The following is a 16,554-nucleotide window of genomic DNA, read 5'->3' on the forward strand; positions in this document are numbered from 1 at the left end:
CTCGGATCCGGAGGATCACTTGTTTGCGTTCCTGACCCAAATGCGTCTGCAAACTGCCGCAGATGCGGTCAGGTGCAAGACTTTTCCCATGTTTCTAGAGGGGAAGGCACGTCAGTGGTTCCAAGGGCTCCCCCCCAGGTCCATTAGGTCCTTTGCTCAGCTTGCTCGGCTGTTCGCAGCCCAGTTTGTCTCATCACGAGCCTTCTCCAAGAGCACGGCGCACCTGATGACCATTCAGCAAAGGCCTGAGGAATCCCTACGTGAATACATGGTGCGTTTCAATAACGAGTCCCTTCAGGTCAGGGATCGAGATGACAAGGTGGTTATGGCAGCCTTCATTAACGGGCTGCGCAAGCAGAAGCTCTACACCGAGCTCGTGGAGAGACCTCCCAAGTCGGTACGGGAAATGCTGGACCGAGCTCATGAGAAGGCCAATGCGGAGGAGGCTAATCGCCTTAAGAGCGCGCAAGAAAGGCTGAGGGATGACAAACGTAGGAGGGGAGCCGACCAGGTGGAGGCTCGTCCCAACCAGGAGAAGACCTCGTTTATCACCGAGGATGGCACATATTGTTACGTCACCATGCCGTTTGGTTTAAAAAATGCAGGCGCAACCTATCAAAGGCTGGTAAACAAGTTGTTCAGGAATCAGATCGGTCGAAACCTGGAGGTGTATGTGGACGATATGTTGGTGAAAAGCCGAACCCAGGAACAGTTCGTCTCCGACCTGAGGGAGATTTTCGAGATCCTTCGACACTCACGCATGCGACTAAACCCAAAGAAGTGCACTTTTGGGGTCAGGTCGGGAAAATTTCTGGGGTACATGATTTCCAAAGAGGGGGTGAGAGCCAACCCGGACAAGGTTAAGGCCATCATGGATATGGCTCCACCCCGGAATATTAAAGAGGTGCAGCGTCTGACAGGAAGGATGGCTGCCTTGAACAGGTTCTTGTCCAAATCGGCAGTTCGGGGGTCACCTTTCTTTAAGGCCCTGAAAGGAGGTCGGCAGTTCGAGTGGAACCCGGAGTGCCAGAAGGCGTTTGACGAGCTTAAGGAACATCTCGTTAGGTTGCCAGCTCTGACCTCTCCTGAGGTGGGGGAGACCTTGTTCATCTACCTAGCTGCGGGAGAGGGGGCTGTAAGCGCAGTGCTGGTGCGAGAGGAGGACAAGTTACAGAAGCCAGTGTATTATGTCAGTCGCGCCCTGCAGGGGGCCGAATCCCGGTACTCGGCGATAGAGCGATATGTCTTGGCGCTAGTTCACGCAGCTCGGAAGCTGAGGACTTATTTCCAAGCTCATCCCGTGGTAGTCATAACGGACCAGCCCCTGAAGCAGATCTTGTCCAAACCGGAGTCTTCAGGTCGAATGGTAAAATGGGCGGTGGAATTGTCTGAGTATGACCTGGGGTATCAGCCCAGGACGGCCATCAAAGCTCAAGCGCTAGCAGATTTCATAGCAGATGGCATCTCTTTTGGGTCGACTGGAGGGGAGACAGACCAGGCCAGACCGCATAAGAAGGTTGAGGACGCGCGCGCCGTCAGAGCCATACAGACCCCGGAGACTGCCAAGGCCGTACAGATCAGAGAGGCAGCCGAGGTCCCACGGACCAGAGACGCTGCTGAGGTCACGCAGGCCAGTCAGGTAGCAGAGGGCGGATCGGCCAGAGAAGCTGGGGAGACCAGACCGACCCGAGAGGCTGCAGAGGCCAGGCAGGCCGTAGACGCAGCGGAGGTCCAACAGGTCGGAGACGCAGCTGAGGTCGCATATCCCGAAGAAACTGCCAAGGCCGAACTGGTCGGGACAGCAGTCCAAGACGGGGAGGCTAGGAAAACAGCGGAGCAAACAAAGCCCACGTGGACGCTGTATGTGGATGGCGCGTCCAGCAAAGAAGGATGCGGAGCAGGGCTTCTCCTAATCAGCCCTACGGGAGAGGAGCTGCCTTACGCGTTAAGGTTTGATTTCAGAGCATCTAATAATGAATCTGAGTACGAATCTCTAATTGCAGGAATGGAGATGGCTCGGAAGTTAGGGGCCGGTTCGTTGAAAGTCTATAGCGACTCGCAGCTGATAGTTAACCAGGTAGGGGGAAGCTACGAGGTCAAAGAGGGGACGCTGAGAAAATACGTGGCCAAGACACATGAGCTGAAGGGCCTGTTTGAGCAGTTTGTGCTAGAACAGATCCCGCGGAGTCTGAACAAGAGAGCTGATGCCCTGTCCAAACTGGCCTCCACCTCGGTTGGCACCCTAGGTCGGGAGATAGTTGTGGAGGTCGTCAGGAATCGGGCATATGACCAGGTCAGTACTGCGGTCATCCAGGTGGTGAGCTCCTGGATGGACCCCATTGTTCGATACTTGGCGCATGGGGAGCTCCCCCCGAGCAGGACAGAGGCCCGCAAAATCCTCCTTAAGTCGCAGAGGTACACGCTTGTGCAGGGAATCCTGTATAGGAAGTCCTACTTGCAGCCCTGGCTGAGGTGTATGACACCTGAGGAGGGGAGCTATGTCTTGCGCGAGTTGCATGAGGGCATCTGTGGCAATCACGTTGGCTCTAGGGTATTGGCCAAGAAGGGAATGCTGGCCGGGTACTATTGGCCCACCATCTTCAGGGACTCGACCGAGCTGGTAGCTCGATGTAAGTCTTGTCAGCTACATGCTCCAGTTCATCATGCCCCAACTCGGGAAATGGTCCCTCTTCATAGCCCGTGGCCGTTCTTCCAGTGGGGAATCGACTTGCTAGGACCTTTTCCCCGAGCTCCCGGTGGCCATGAGTACTTGGTGGTGGCGATTGATTACTTCACCAAGTGGATAGAGGCTGAGCCACTTAGCACGATCAGTTGTAGGTCGATACATAAGTTCCTCTGGAGGAACGTAGTCTGCCGATTTGGCATTCCCAGGGTTCTCGTTTCGGATAATGGCCGGCAGTTCGCAGATCATTCGCTTCAGGAGTGGTGCACTGAGCTCGGTATCCAGCAGCACTTCACCTCAGTAGGGCACCCCCAAGCCAATGGGCAGGTCGAGAATGTGAACCGGACCATCCTGCACGGCTTAAAGACAAGGATCGAATCAGCCCGGACGGGTTGGCTGGACGAGCTGCCCACCATACTATGGGCTTACCGGACTACGCCTCGGACGGCCACACAGGAAACTCCGTTTGTCCTAACATATGGGGTGGAAGCAGTAATCCCTGCGGAAATTGGGATGCCTTCGGCCAGGGTACAGCACTTCGTGGCCCAAAGCAATGAGGAAGAGATGCGACTCGATCTAGACTTACTCGAGCATCGAAGAGAAGAAGCGGCTATAAGGATGGCAAAGTATAAAGGCCAGGTTGCACGCTATTACAATGCCAGGGTAAGGCATCTTTCTTTTAAACCAGGGGACCTGGTAGTACGCAGAAATTCAGTCAGCCGAGCTGTGGGCACAGGCAAGTTAGACCCGAACTGGGAAGGCCCGTACGAAGTAAGGGAAGTTGGCCGAGCAGGCTATTGCAAACTAGCTCGTCTGGATGGAAGCGAAGTCCCACGCACGTGGCACAACTCGAATTTAAGGCTTTTTCTTTAAGAATCCTGCCCGAGCTAAAAATGGTCGGCTGGACAGGTCTGCTTTTATTTTAGTAGTTCGGCATTGGGAATTATGAATGTATTCAAAGCTTTGAAATGAAATAGAAATTTTTACAAGTGTTGGGAAAGGAAAAGGCCGCATATATTCCAAATCAAAAAGCATGTACAGGTAGGGGGCCATACAAAACCGAGCTGGACAGCTCGGACCCTACTCTAGCCTAACATCCTACAAGGCTAGTCTAAGTCCTATCAGCTTAGCTCTCCCCTTGTTGCTCTTGCTCTGGCTCTGGGGAGAGGGCAGGAAGATTAGGATCCGCAATCAGGGCAGCCAGGTCGCGCCCATTGGAGTAACCTGTGACAAGCCTGTCAATTTGGTTGGTAGATTGGGGGTTGAAGTCAGGCCATTTGCTCAGGTCAAAGCCTGGCAGCTTCAGGGACTCCACGTCCATCAAGGCTTTTGTGTAGCCGAGCTGCAGGACAGGGCCATTGAGGAGGGCCAGGTTGTTCATGAAGACCTCAGACTTCTTGAACTCTTTGACGCCTAGCTGGCGCCCTTCTTCCCTTGCCGCCTCCACCAGCTCGGCCGATTTTTTCTGCTCTACCTCCAAAGTCGCAGCCAGTTCGGCCGCCCTCTTTTTTTCCAGTTCGCAGGAGCAGTTGGCATCTGCGAGTTGCTTCTTCAGGGTCTCCAGCTCGGACTCTGCAGCTTCGAGCTGGCTCGACAACTTCTCTTTGGCAGCATCGACCTGGGACAGGTTGACCCCCATGTTCTCATATCGCTGGGCCAGCTCGGCCCCCGCCACGTTGAGCTGCATATTAGTTACTGATAAGTAGGCAGCAAAACTCGAAAGGATGTCAGAGAGTGTTGGTTAAGAGGTTACCTGCGTGGTGCTGAGGTAGAAGTGCTCTAACAGCTCAGCGTTGGAGGCGAGTTGGATGAAGTGGTGATCACGGGGGAGTACCGCGCCTTTGACGAGCTCCTTCGCCACCTCAGGGAACTGAGCTCGGTCGTTCACTGACAACCCCCACTTCGGGCAGAAATGGTGGGGGTGCGGGTGTGAGCCCAGCTCGGTAGGGGGCTTCAGGGGAATCACGTTCCTCATGCGCCACATAGCAGGGGGAGATTGTGACGAAGCCTGCTGCTCGGCGGAGCTCACCCCATAATGAGAAGCAATGGCAGCTGAGGGCTCCTCCTGGGACTGTGGGGAAGCCGCCTCTGTCCTGGCCTTCTTGGCCGTGGACTTCTTTCTTTTCTTCTTTGATCCCTCCCCCAGTGAGGACTGAGCGGCAATCTGGGGAGTGGACACAGGTGGGGGTAGAGGCACCGTGCTGCTCGGCGCTGTGGAAGGCGCAGGAGTTGGCGTGCTCGCACTGCCAATTCCGCCAATGTTCAGCAGCTGGGAAAACCTCTTCACTGCGGGACAGAAACACTTAGTCAGTCAGGATGATGAGGACTCCTGGAAAGGAGCAGGTCGAGAAAATTACAAGCTGTCAGCTCCTCGGGGGTGATAGGTCGGAGATCGGGGGCAGGGTCGTTCACCTTTGCTCGGATTAGCCCCGCCGACCAGAGCTGGGCATTGTTAAATTCCTTCACCTTCAGTTGAGCTTCCGAGCTGACCAAGCGGTCTAGCTCGGCCTCGGGCAGAGGAGAAGGGATTGGATCGGTTACTTGGGTATTCTCTCTCCAGGTTAGGGGAGGAAACCCAGTATTCTTCACAAAAAAGAAGTAGGCTTTCCAGCCCTTGATGGAAGAAGGCATATGAGTGAACAGTTCGCGGGTAGGAAGTTCCCCTCCGCTCCTGCGAGCAAAGTAGAACCAACCGTGAACTGGGCCACTTACCTTCATCTGAAAGAAGGACCTAAATAAGTTCAGGGAATAAGGGATTTCAAGAGCTCGGCATAAAATAAAGAAGCCGAGGATGGACCGAATGGCGTTGGGAACGACCTGGGTGATTCGAATGCCCCAAAAGGTCAGGATGTCGTAAAGGAATTGGGGAATAGGAAGGCGAAGGCCAGCCACGAGCTGATCCCTGTAAATCGCTACAAACCCGGGGGGAGGTAGGCAGGCGTACTCCCCTGGCCGGGCTGCCCTAGCCTCGAACTGGGGAAGGATGTCATACCTCCCCACTAGCTCATCTACGTCCCCCTGGTCGAGAAGGGGGGGAATAATTTCGACTTCTCCAAAGTCGATGTCTGGCCCCCTAGGGGGTCCTACCCTAGAGCGAGCTGGGGCTACCTCCAGAGGGATCCCTGGGACAGCAGCTCCAGCCCCGGGCTGAGCAGATGGGCCAGGTTGGTCCATGGCTGTAGCAAGAGGTGGGGCTGGGGGAGCGAGATATTCAGAGTCAGACGAGCTGGAAGAAGAGGGGCTGGAGGAAGGTATTTCTATGAATGCAGGTCGGGTAATCCTACGCCTAGGTACTGAGCTAGTAAGGTCTGAGTGTGCGGAGGAAGACGACATAAAAGGAAGGAGAGGACTTACTGGCGGATAGAGGAGAAGAGCTGAAGTGTGCTTAGAAGGTAATCCTACTCTCGGACGACCTCACGGAGTGCGGAGCGAGCTGAGGAAGACTGGAGGAGAAGAGAAAATGAAAAGGAAGGCTTGAAAGTGACGTTTGGTGGGGCCTATTTATAGGCTCCCTGGGCGGGAAGCCGGAGAGTCCCGAGGAATAAATTCGGATTTATTGCAAAGGAGCAGTTACCTTGGAAGACGCGTGAGCTGACAAACCGCCATCATGAAGGACGTGACCCTTGAAGTGACGGTTACGACGGCGGACGTGGCAGTTTTTCGGAGGAGATACGTGGTCGTGGGATTGTGGGTCCCGCACGAAGCCGACGTGACGCTTCGAAGTTTGGTCCAGACCCACATGGCTCATCAGTGACTCTAGACTCAAGGGGGCTAGTGTAGTGGGGTGAACCTGCGCGTGCCACGTGTCAGCTCGGCAGGTCTTGCTCGCCAGGTCGGCTGTGAGACCTCGCAACTCGCAGGCGCAAGCTCGGCATATGGAGGCCAGCTCGGCCTTACTTATCGATTCTTGAGATGGGCCTATGGGCCGCCGTCTCCGAACTTGTAGGAGCCGCCGCACGAAACCCTAAGAAGACTCCGAACCCTAAGGGGACGCTGACTCCAATAAGGAAACTGCAACCCATTCTGCTCTATATATAATCAGCGTAAGGACTATACAAGGTACGCAAACACAAGTATTCTAGACTATTGCTCCGAGTATAAGCTCACTGACTTGATCGTCGGAGATATTCCGGGGACATCAGTCCCGCACTTGATCTTCCCTTGTAGGTACGCTAGCTCGGCCTCCTCTCTCAGGTCGGTTGCGCCTGCTCAGCTCGGCTCGCTACAGCCCAACTCGGATCTGGTTTTTGGCAGTCGCATCAGTGCACGCCCCTTTGATCTAGAAAATGTGTAGTAGGAGTACGGGAGGAAATAATGTATACCCCTTTTAGAAGGAATAATCTAAAAGGTGTGCGGTCATGCGCTCCTCTTGATCCAGAGGGAGGAATCACTTCCTTCTACTTCTCCTTAATCAGTTCATTCAGTTGGGTCCTCCTTCTCTAGATAGGTTGGTCAGAGTAAGAGTAGAAATAACACAGGAGGATCGACCAACCAATACATGCGATTGCATCGGCAAATCATTACGTACAGATTTTCACGCTCACCTCTGCCCTTGAAAAAATTCAACTCCCTTTCTTTGTGTTGTCGTCTATGATTGAATTTTTCAAGGTTCACATTCAATCAGTAGTAGTATTTAAAAAGGAGAAGAACGCGTCAGTGATTGTGCGGCAAATTGACGAAAACGCTACTGTAGCAAAGGAATGAGATTTGAGGAGTCACAATATATGTCGTTGATGAATTTCTTTGAATTCTTGATTGTCTGCTAATTTGCTCCAGACGAGCATGAATGAAGAAGCTGTAATAAAAGAGGCAAACAAATTAAAATAGAATAAAAAGGCCACAGTCTCATCGAATTTGCAGCTGTGGGACAAGAATAGCTGTTAAGTGTCACGATCGAAGATGCTGACGGGAAGATAGAAACAAAGAGGGTAAAAAAAAAGGGGGGGGGGGGGGGGGGGGGGGGACGATGGCAGATTCCCTGCTCGGAACCATTCGTCGAACGGAAAGAGAATAAAGAGATCAAAATGGTGGGAAGCTCAACTGCTAAATACGTACGTATACACAAATGAGGCAGGAGCATGCAGTTAGTCTATATCCTGGACGGGTTTCATTTCATAATTCACATAACAGTATCCTGTCTGTCCCGTATTAGAAGTTATATTTTATCCGCGAGAGAAATTATTTTATTTTAGTGCTGATAAAGAAACATAAAAAGAAACAAGCAGGAAACATAGATGAGAAGGACTTCACTCACTGTGTTTTCCAATTGGTACCACAACGCTATGGATCGACGACAGCTCTCTGTATTTTTCTGAGAGTCTCTCTCTTTCTTTCTGGCTCCATCTATCCCTTTCTATGGTGCTCAGTTCAACAGTTCTACTCTTAGGTCCTTTCTGCTTAGATTCCTTTTGATCATCTGCCGTGCGAACTGAAAGAAAGCTGAGCTTCCTTTAAAATTTTGTTTTGTCCTCCTCCCCATTGTCAAATCTCTCTCACGCTCTCCTCCTGCTGCTGCTGCTGCTCCTGCTCCTGCTCCTGCTGCTTATTATTATTAACCTAGCTTGCTTTCGTCCAATGAATTCCCTCTCTCCGTTCTCCAACAATTAAACAGCTCACGCATGTGTTGGAGCGGTGGACCACCAATTCTCTCTTCCCTTGTGAGCTTCAAATTTACATTCTCTGTACGGGATTCTAATTTCTACCCTTTTCACTGGGCAAACAAGAGGATCCCATTCACAAATAAACTACTGCCATTACCATATGGATTCTTCCCTAATCCCTAATGAATGAATGCCCCTTGCCTTTTTATTGGAGTAAACGGCATTTGCTGCTGCTTCCTTTTTTTTTGGCTTGCTGCACCAAAACAGCGTCCTTGTGTTTTTTGTTTTACCTTTTTCTCTCTAAAATACTACGTAATAAGGTGTGGTTGCAAGGAAAGGATTAATCCAAATATGCCTATTGAGTGCGTGCGTGCGTGCGCTTTGTTTCTTACGTTACGTAGGTAGAAGGGATTAATCCATCCAAATGAAGAACAACAACGGATATCCAAATGAACAAACCACAGATAAAATCAGAAACGCTACTAAACGCACGGTGACTGCACGCACTCTTGTAAACTTTAATTAAGGGCGAAGATAAATAGAAAAGTCAAGCTTTATAGGTGGCATGACACGATTATAGTAGTCATTCGTTGCGAGATTGGCAGTAAAAAATTACTAGGCAAACAAGATGGGAAAATTAGAAAGAGGCAGGCATCAGTCTTGTCATACGTTTCACAAGTTGGTCATATTTTCTTCCTTTCATTTTCAAGAAGCCACTTCACTCACCATCGTATGAGCAAACCTGAAATACAGCAGTACTACTACTACTACTACTACTAAACACCTCTACCAAGATAAAATAAGCAGCAGCAGCCACTTGTTTCCAAAACTCAATGACGAGCTTTATGCGACTACGTTAGTAGTAGTATTATCGCGCGAAAACGTTTGAGCCTATAGATCCAATCGAAGTTAGCACTTTGGTACCGTACCACCACATATGGGTCAACGGAAATATATGCAGTCAGTAAAAAAGGAGGAGCAAAAAAACAGACAACTAGACAAGGGGCGGGCAGCACCAAAGCATTCTCATTTGATCCTGAAATACCAATTAAATTGTTGGGACAAATGGAAATGAAAACAACAATTACGTCTCCCTCACTACTGCAGATCATAATCAGCCTTTCTTTTTATACTTATGAATACTGCTATAACAGTAAGCAGTTGACCTGATGGCCAGCGAGACTGATGTGGGATCCAGAATTACAATAAGGATAAAAGGGGAAAAGAAAAAAAAAGGACGACCATTTATTAGTAAAAGAACATGAGAAAAGTTGAGTTCTGCTGCTTTTTTTTTAAAAAAAAAATAAATAAATAAATTTCTGCTTAGCCCTACTACTCCAACCCAAAAAAAAAAAAAAAAAGAGGAGGAGGGTCCAAATTCCAGAAAATGAGAACGGCGTTGATAAATAGCATTTGGGAACAAAAACAAAATATATAAAAAGAAAAAAGAAACGAAAAAGGCCCCCCGGCGCGGGGGGGTGGGGGGGAAGGGGTGGTGGGGTGTGGGCTCATGGAGATGCATCTTCGGATCGATCAAAATGGAGAAGTTGACCAAAACACTTGGGGCAATCTTGAACCTGTTTTGGGAGCATGAAGTACATGAAACAGCTCTTGCAACCAGCTACCACCAGTACTTGGGGTTTGTCGTGGTGGATGTTGGTCTCAGCAGTGAGATGAAGATGACGATGACGATGACGGGGAGTAGCACCAGAAGGAGAAGAATTGGAATTGGAATTGGAATTGGAGTAGCGGCGGCGGCATTGCTGCTGTCTAGAAGAAGTTGAAGGAGACGACTCCTCCGTGGACGACCCTTCGCTCTCGCACCAGCTATCATCCTCATCCTCCTCCTCCTCTGACCATGATAAACCTAAACCCCCATTCCTCACATGCTGCATTTCTGGATTTGTCCTTGGATCCTCTTGTGATTTCATCCCTGTCCTCCAGTTAATATAGTACACCTCCCCACTCTACATTACAAACCCCATCCAAGATTCAACAAAAAATTAATTAAACAAATGACCACAAAATGCATGATAGAATTAATCAACAGCAGACAACCCGAAAAGCAAGGAAAATGCAACACACACTTACTTACATTTTGTTATCCTGTCCTATATATCAAAACAAAATCCCCCCCCCCCCCATCAAAGTAAACAGTACAACCAAAAAAAAATGCTGAATACCTGCTAGAGTAATTTTTATCTGTTGTTTATAAGATGTAAGGAGAAAGAAAAGCTTTATGCCCATTTCCAAAGTTTTGGCCTTGGCATCCCAGTTTGCCAAGTAAAAAGGGAGAGAGAGAGAGAGAGGAAAAACAAAAAAAACAAAAAAAAAAAAAGGCCCTGGGCCGATGAATGAATGAACAATGAGACAATAAATATAAGACCATTTAAGAGGGAGGGTAACAAGAGTGGTAGGAGGTACCATGTAACAGACTTATAGCATACTCATTAGTAAGTGCAAGATCTGTTAAAAGAATTTTATGCAATTAATGTGGAACCAACTATTAAGGAAGAAAAGGACGACGACATGGTACGTGAACAATGATAGGACTGATGATGAATCATGAATGGTCGTTGGTGTTACCTTTAAATCGAGGCATTGCTCCCAATAGTAAGGCAGCCGGATATCAGAATGGAGCTCTAACGCGTTGTCCGGGAAATCAAGATTTATGGTGGAATCTGACGTCGAGGACCCGCCAGCAGCCACAAACCCTGCTGGGCCTCCTATGATGCCTGCACTAGCAGTGTCGCTGCTGCTGCTTTGGTGATGGTTTAAAGAACAATTTCGAAGGGATCTCTCAATGGATGCAGTGATCGTTCCCTTGTTTGGAGCTGTCATGTTTGCCCGATTGCCCTTCACTATATAGACACTATTGCTGCTACCCCCTAATTAAACCAATTGACCATACGTACTATTGGCGATCAAGAGTGGCAATTGACTGACAAGCGAGGTTTGATTTAGCAAAGAATGAACTCAGACAAGCGAGCCCTGAGGTTATATAACTAAGCCGAAGAAGGTGGACTGGAGAAGAAGAAACAGAACAGTCCAGGTTGGAAATGGCAGTGAGTAGCAGGCAGTAAAGAGAGAGAGAGGTAGAGATGGGATAGGAGTATCAAGTATGCAAGAGGACGACCTCCTTTTCCGGAGCACCGGAACGAAGGAATCGGAGGGTCAGTCTTTATTGGGCTGGGAATGGAGGACTCAAAATGCGAATGCGCGTGGGGGAATCTTTCAAAAGCGAATCAGGTACTCCTCCCTCAACAGGCTGTCCCACCCCACGTCTCCTCTGTAAGTGCGAACCCCCTCCAAAAACCATAGCCCACTTTCCCGTCCTTTTTTTTAAATTTTTTTTGGGGTCCTGCACCACACATTTTATCCATTTTACGCGCTGTGCCGCGCCACGCGACCACACCTCCTCACCATCATTTCTTTTTTTTTTTTTTTTTGGAAAAATTACTAATTATTGATGCTTTCTTCCCTCGATCAAAACACATTATTCTACTGCCCCAGAAACTAGATGGGACCTATTTAATTAAGCCGATTAGGAAGATAAAATTATAAGCGTTTATGATACCGATAATTTTATTTTTATTTTTTGGGGGGCAAATACAAGATGAGTTATCCAAACAAGAAGAATTGGTTGGGGCTGGACGCAGATGATTAGATAAAGAGAGAAAGATGGAGGAGGAGGAGGAGGCAAGACCTGCATGTACTAGTGTAGGCAGATAAGGTCCACTGATTTTACATTTTCATGTAGGAAAAAGAAAAATGTGTTGGTCGAAAACCTTCTCCTATTTTTATTTATTTATTGATATTGATGTTAAAAGTAAACGAAATATGATATTGATTATATCTATATCTATATAGACAAAAGATTCCTTGTAACTTGTAAGTGAGTGAGAGAGAGAGAGAGAGAGAGAGAGAGTCGTCAAAGCCAATAATTATACTAACTAGTGTGAATACCCGTGCTACGCACGGTGCTTACATTATAAAAAAAAAATTACAATCTATGGAAGAATTTAAAATATTTTACTATAAAATATTATTATAAAATATTATTTTTTAATTAATGAATGGTAATATGTGTATTTAATAGTAAGATTTGAGAAAATCTATCCTTAATTTGGTAATGTTTATGATAGTAGTTGATAATATTTTATGTTTGAGACATTATTTAGTGGGTGAACTCGATGTGAAATGTGAAGCATGATTTCGACCATATGAGTTTTGAGTCACTATATTTTTTATGATATGTAATTAAACATTTAGAATAGTAAAATATATTTTTTATTATGTTAATTATTGCCTCAAACAAATTGTCAATTTTGGTAGTAAAAATGACAATATATTTATGTTAACCTTTGATATTAGATAAGATTGTAGTGATCCTATTCATTAGGATTGACCACTGCAATAATAGCTTTTAGTACTATTTGTTAACATGTAAAATATTAACAAAGCCATTGGGGAGCTTGCGGTGGCATTTATTAAAGTGTTTATAAACAATTGGTACTATTTCCACATTCTTATAAACAATGAAAACAACAATAATATTATAATATTCGGAATGTTATTAATACTTAGAAGTACAATAATAATCCCAATAATATTCCCAAATTTTAAAGAATACATAAGACCTAAATTTCTAACTTGATTCTTACAAACAATGAAAACAACAATAATAATATAATATTGGAAATATTATTAATAATTGAAATAACAATGGAAACACCAATATTTTAAGAATAAGTACCGTAACTTCTAACTTGATTCTTATAAACAATGGAAACAGCAATAATATTATAATATTGGGAATATTATTAATAATTGCAATTATAATGAAAATGGCAATATATAAAGAATAGATAATACCGGCTTGATTCTTATAAACAATGAAAACAATAATAATATTATAATATTAGAAATATTATTAATAATTGTAAGTATAATGAAAATACCAATATTTAAAGAATAAATAGTGGCGAAACTTCTAACTTGATTCTTATAAACAATGGAAACCATCTAATTCTGGATTGTGCCCATGCATAGCAGAATCAAGATGTGACATGAATTTTAATTTTTTTTAGAACCTCATTCCTAGGATCCATCGACTACAACACACACACAAGCTGTTGAGACAATTTTGCGACTAAATATATAACTAAGGTTCGAGTATGTTGGGGGATTCATTTTATTTGATGCTTAAGAAATATAGGATTTTTTCCAGAGTTCAAAATTTTTTTAAAATATATATATATGTAAGATTTTATCCGGAGAGAGTTTGGACACGGCATGATTTTATCCCGATTTGAACAGCCCAAGGACATGTAATGCAGTAAGACACAAAATCTGCCAAAAAAAAAAACCCAAAACACAAAAAACGAACCTACCCGCTAGTAGTAATCTCTTAATGTCAACCTTCTGAACATCTTATTTCAAAGTAACGAAGAAACTCCACAGATCACAACTCATAATTAATAGTAGTATTATTTTTCGTGATCAAAATTGATGGTACTACAATATGTTACCATATTAAGAGTTTGGGGTAAAGACTACATAAGTCACATCATGAGCACAACTCATGATATGATCAGGTTTTCAATATTAAAAGAATATCAATATTAAATGAATAAATAGTACCGAAACTTTTAATTTGATTGGCGCGGCGTTTGAGTTGATGTAGTCGAGATTTTATCCATCGTAGTTGATGTGAGATTTCTCTTTCCTCGGCGCAAAGTTGTTGGAACTGTTCCAATTCTTGTGCGGGACCGTGGTGGCGTCCTTTTCGTTTCATTAGCAGATGTTTCCTCCGTTGCAATCTTGCGAGTTTGAAATTCAGGTGTTGATGACATGCCTGTAAACGGCCATGTTCTATTGTGAAGCTAATTAGAGAGGTTCGAGAAGGAAGTTGATTGAAAGGGTTTTTAATTGAAATGGAAATGTGGGTGTGGAGTGAAATTGTAAGAGTAATTCCCAAAAGTAGTAATTCCCAAAAGTAGTACCAAGTATATTCCGTGGCAGTTGGGAAGAAATCAGGTGCAATCCTCAATTCCGTTGGATCAGGGGCCAAGTACCAACTATATTGTAAGTGGGAAGAGTTTTAATGTAAGTGGAAGTTATTTTTTTGTTTGAGGGAACGTGGGAGTGTTAGAGTTTTAATGTAAGTGGAAGTTACATTTTTGTTTGAGAGAACGTGGGAGTTTTAGTTGGAATTAACTTCTTATTTGAGGGAAACGTGGGGATGTAATGGGCCCATGATATTTTTTACGAAATAAGATAAATGTAAAATGCTAGGAAAATAGAGTTGAGAGTGGGAAGGGTTGTAGAGGCTTGTTCCTGAAAATCTCTTCTCAAATTTATATAGATATAGATAGCTTTTGATATGCTTGACTGTGTGTCATGCATACCTGTAGCACAAACAACTCACTCAGTCGCGGCACAAATGACACTGGTGCTACTCTCCTCTTTTTTCTTTTTCTTTTTGAGATTTTGATACATACTTGTCTTCTTTTTCTTTTCTTTTTTTAAATGTTGTATTTGCAGTTCGAGTTTGCAACTGGTATTTCATATTTGGCGTCGTCAGAGATATATATATATATATATATATATATACACACATACATACACACAAACACGTAACAGAAGATGAAAGAAGGGCAGAGGAACGAATGTTTGAGAACCGATGAAATTGCGATTACCGAAAAGAATGCCGGGTCTTTCTTTCGAGTTTCAAGGAAGAGATAATTTACCACGACCGCACTTGATCTGCCTTCGTTTTTTTTTTTTAAATATACACATATATATATATATATATATATTATTTTTCTGGGGCGGGGCAAGGGCAAGGGCAAGGGCAAGGGCAAGGGCAAGGGTGGAAATCGCAAAGGGTGGAGCGGCCTGCCATCCTTTTCGACGGGGACTTTGGTTGGAGTTGGCCCATACATCTCACCCCCGCTGCTAATATTCTGTCATTACTGTTCCAAAAAAACAACACAAAACCTAAAGATGTGCTGCAGATGTTGGGTGGGAAATCTTAGAGGAAATTGGACGATGCCTTTCGGATGTTGGCTGCAGGTGGGAGGGAAGAGGGAGGCAGATTCTTATGCCTTTCGGCCTGGATACTTGTACAAGATTTTTTTTTTCTTTTTTATCACCTTATTTCAGGCCCGTAAAGGTTGATACTGCTAGTATTTTATTCTCTTTTCTGTTTAAGATGATAAAACAATTCAATAAACTTTCACATTCGAAGTCAGACTCGCGCGTACAATTCTTTCATTTCATGCCTGGTTTTGGACACTACTAGTACTGTATTCTTTTGGCGTCAATTACTACATGGCGGTGGTGGTAAGCCAGCTTCAAATTGCCTCCGTCGGTCACGCGAAATTGAGAAATTTAGAGAATACGCCCGCGTGAATGATTTTGCTTTTTATCTTTCCATTCGCTAAGGGTTAATTATTTTAACTGATTTTACATTCTGATCTTGAATAATCAATTTTTGTAATGTTCTCGGTTGTTTTTGTATTATGATTATAAAATTTTTTTTAATAACAAAAAAAAAAATGTTGAAATCTATAATCATCCCAGGAGTAGGTTTTGCTGATCTTGATTATTCTCTATAATCAATTTCCATACCCAGATTTTAGGAGCATTACTATGTTCTCTGATTTCATCGCTTTTATATTATTATTATTTGTTTGCTTATTTTTCCTCTCATACTTGGTTCCTTTGTATGTTTCGTAGTACTATAAAATATACTCCATAAGACAAAGCGACCGGAGATTTTGCTCTTAAAAGTTAAAAGGTCTAGTTGTCCGGGGACTGGGAGATGTGATCCGTGTGAAAATGCATCGTGTTTGGATACCACAAATATCTCAAATAATATTTCGCTTGCATCATAAACATATTTTTTTTAACCCAACTTGCATCATAGCACGTGGTATTAACTAATTTCTCGAATTACTTCCATTCCATTTTCCATATTGACTGATCAAATATACACTTTTGGTCAGGCAAATTGCAACCAAAAAAAAAAAAAAAAAATTTTTACAAGTCCAGTTGGTTCTTCCATAAATATTTTTTGTGCTTCTCTCCTATGAAACTTTGGGCAATGCTGGAAATGACAAAGGCTTGGGCTGCATATAAGTTTTTCGCTGGCACAGGCCTAAAATTGCCCCAAGAGAAAAGGTGGCGGTATTAAGTAAGTAGTGCTACTTACTAATAAAGCTCAACAGGCAGAATGCATTGGACAATTCATATGTTTGTGAGATG

General features: G+C 44.9%; 2 protein-coding genes across 4 annotated transcripts; both read right to left on the reverse strand.

Annotated features, from left to right (window-relative positions):
* Positions 1 to 3,675: 3,675 nt before the first annotated feature.
* LOC113716300 (uncharacterized) lies at positions 3,676 to 6,939 on the reverse strand. 3 transcript variants are annotated; one of them, XM_072071408.1, is made up of 4 exons: positions 6,474 to 6,939; positions 5,041 to 5,401; positions 4,437 to 4,969; positions 3,676 to 4,364 (listed from the first exon to the last, which is right to left on the reverse strand). In XM_072071408.1, the coding sequence occupies exons 2-4, from the start codon at positions 5,399 to 5,401 to the stop codon at positions 3,810 to 3,812; spliced, it is 1,449 nt and encodes a 482-aa protein (XP_071927509.1). In that variant the 5' UTR covers positions 6,474 to 6,939; the 3' UTR covers positions 3,676 to 3,809. The 3 variants fall into 3 exon arrangements, with proteins under 3 accessions (XP_071927509.1, XP_071927508.1, XP_071927507.1); XM_072071407.1 differs by having other exon boundaries at positions 5,041 to 6,126; positions 6,258 to 6,939; XM_072071406.1 differs by having other exon boundaries at positions 5,041 to 6,939.
* A 2,558-nt stretch (positions 6,940 to 9,497) lies between these two features.
* LOC113716584 (protein CURLY FLAG LEAF 1-like) lies at positions 9,498 to 11,562 on the reverse strand. The gene is made up of 2 exons (XM_027240975.2): positions 10,870 to 11,562; positions 9,498 to 10,250 (listed from the first exon to the last, which is right to left on the reverse strand). Exons 1-2 carry the CDS (start codon positions 11,122 to 11,124, stop codon positions 9,792 to 9,794), a joined length of 714 nt encoding a protein of 237 aa, XP_027096776.1. The 5' UTR covers positions 11,125 to 11,562; the 3' UTR covers positions 9,498 to 9,791.
* Between the last annotated feature and the right edge of the window lie 4,992 nt (positions 11,563 to 16,554).

The sequence above is a fragment of the Coffea arabica genome, chromosome 11c (assembly GCF_036785885.1).
Source record: "Coffea arabica cultivar ET-39 chromosome 11c, Coffea Arabica ET-39 HiFi, whole genome shotgun sequence".
NCBI classification, from domain to species: domain Eukaryota; kingdom Viridiplantae; phylum Streptophyta; class Magnoliopsida; order Gentianales; family Rubiaceae; genus Coffea; species Coffea arabica.

Coding starts and splice junctions, on each gene's coding strand:
- LOC113716300 (XM_072071407.1), bottom strand. CDS start 6,016: ATGTCGTCTTCCTCCGCACACTCAGACCTTACTAGCTCAGTACCTAGG. Junction 4,970..5,040: donor CCCCGAGGAGCTGACAGCTT/GTAATTTTCTCG, acceptor TCTGTCCCGCAG/TGAAGAGGTTTTCCCAGCTG. Junction 4,365..4,436: donor TCTACCTCAGCACCACGCAG/GTAACCTCTTAA, acceptor ACTAATATGCAG/CTCAACGTGGCGGGGGCCGA.
- LOC113716584 (XM_027240975.2), bottom strand. CDS start 11,124: ATGACAGCTCCAAACAAGGGAACGATCACTGCATCCATTGAGAGATCC. Junction 10,251..10,869: donor AGCAATGCCTCGATTTAAAG/GTAACACCAACG, acceptor TTTGTAATGTAG/AGTGGGGAGGTGTACTATAT.